Consider the following 1,833-nt stretch of genomic DNA (forward strand, 5'->3'; position numbering starts at 1 on the left):
TATGAGCGTAGATGACAGAGACGAGACTGTATAATCTCTTCAGTATCCATGTTCCTATTCATAGTATTACTCTACCAACACATGAAGAGAAGGGTCAGAAGATGTGTCGTGGTTATGGTTTCCTTCAGTGTTATTGTAATCAGGATACTGAGGATGTGATTGAGAAGATGAATGGAGTGAGTGTGAATGTGAGAGAATGATATGAGGATAAGGAATAGAATCGAGTGATTGTGTGTGATCAGTCTGTGAGCAAGGCACAGTATCAGAAGCAACAGCAAGAAGAGGAAATGGAACAAGTAGAGGAACAAGAAGAAGAGAAAGAACCAAAGGAAGAAACTGAAGATGAGGAAGAGAAGGAAGAAGACGAACAAGCTTCTATTTCCTCAGCTTCAATGGAAGAGGAACCTAAAAGTCAAATCTACTCCATCAGTGTATGGAGATGCTCAGGAAGGTCGTACTGTCTTCATTCGTATTCGTTCTCTTCGACTCTTACTCTCAGAGAATGTCCCTCTGGATGCTACTCAGAAAGATCTCTTTCAGTTCTTCCGTTCATATGGTGAGATTGAGTCAGTGAAAGTGTGTAAGGATAAGTCAGTTCAATCTCTCTTTTAAACTCTAGACTCACACAATTGTCGCGTGGTACTGCCTTTATCAAGTTTAAGGATATTTCAACAGCTGATAGTTTGATAACGAAGTATGAGAAGATTCGAATCAATCCAAAGGAGAAGAAAGAGATGAAAGAGGAAGGTGAGAGAAAGAAGAGATTCTGAGGTATAGAGCAATTGATATTCCGAGGCAGGAATCTCCTTCTCTCACGTGCTGTAACTCGAAAGGATCTGAAACAGTACTTGTGAAAAGAATGAGTGATGGATAGAAGAATGGCAGAACGTGAAATGGCAGCAAAGGATAATCGAAATACTTACTTGTTAACAGAAGGAGAGATAGATGAAGAGAATCGAGGTGATATGAATGATCGAGGTAATGTCCATTGAATGACTGATTGATCAGATTTTGAAAAACGTCAACAGAATCAAAAGGAGAAGGAGACTAAGCTTCGGAATCCATTGTTCTTTGTGAATCCACATCGATTGCTTGTTAAGAATCTGGGTCCTCATATTACAAGCAACTATTTGAAGCAGATCTGTATTTAGTAAGAATCTGATCATATCTTTCAGAATAGTGCCACCAAACAAGGGATTGCCCTCTCTCTTGTGGATTTACATGAAGTGAAACTGACCTTACGACCAAAAGATGGGATAATTTCGACAAATGTCATCATTACACAGAGTGTGGTACAACAACTCTCTCTTCTTCTCACTTTCAGGTCCCTCAAGCTGAGGATCGTTCTGCTTCTAAGGCTTCACGTGGATTCGGTTTTGTTGAATTCAAGGAGCATATTCATGCATTGGAGTGTTTGCGATTCCTCAACAATAACCCTGCTTTCGCCTGGGCTGCCTTCCGAACTCCTTCTCTTGTTGCTTTGTATGAGCGATGTGGAGAGACTCTGGAGAACAATCCTCATGTCCTGGCTAAACTTGTAGGAAGAGAGAAGGAATGAATTAGTTGTAGGATATTCCACATCTGATGGAAATGAAACTTCCAAAGAATAAAACCGGAGAATCGGCTTCAAGATTGATTGTGGAGTTTGCAGTATCGAATCATAACGTATTGAAGCAACAAAGAGACAGACATAAGGAGAAGAAAGTAGAAGAATCTGTTGTGACTCCAAAGGAGAGTACGAAGAGGGAGTTCTTCGATATCAGTAGTAAGGATAAGAAACAAGCGAGAGCTCAGTTCCAGTCAAAACGAACGAGGAAGATTCGTGGAGATTAT

At 40.4% G+C, this 1,833-nt stretch overlaps 2 protein-coding genes across 2 annotated transcripts in view; both read left to right on the forward strand.

The window, feature by feature from the left end:
• Window positions 1-854, forward strand: part of JH06_5534 (hypothetical protein) — a gene marked incomplete at both ends in the record, with an annotated part of 1,260 nt that extends 406 nt beyond the window's left edge. Inside the window, 4 exons of the mRNA XM_014669953.1 lie at window positions 19-180; window positions 413-556; window positions 592-747; window positions 778-854. Of these exons, the coding sequence (XP_014525439.1) occupies window positions 19-180; window positions 413-556; window positions 592-747; window positions 778-854 (539 nt within the window). The remainder of the gene's footprint in view (window positions 1-18; window positions 181-412; window positions 557-591; window positions 748-777) is intronic.
• Window positions 855-878: 24 nt separating this feature from the next.
• On the forward strand, window positions 879-1,833 carry JH06_5535 (hypothetical protein; the record flags this gene model as incomplete). Its single annotated transcript, XM_014669954.1, has 5 exons — window positions 879-978; window positions 1,009-1,143; window positions 1,195-1,289; window positions 1,325-1,537; window positions 1,570-1,833. Coding segments are annotated over 5 exons (807 nt in total), but the record flags the coding sequence as incomplete, so codon positions are not given.

This window comes from Blastocystis sp. subtype 4 (genome assembly GCF_000743755.1).
Source record: "Blastocystis sp. subtype 4 strain WR1 chromosome Unknown seqid_0366, whole genome shotgun sequence".
Classification (NCBI taxonomy): Eukaryota; class Bigyra; order Opalinata; family Blastocystidae; genus Blastocystis; species Blastocystis sp. subtype 4.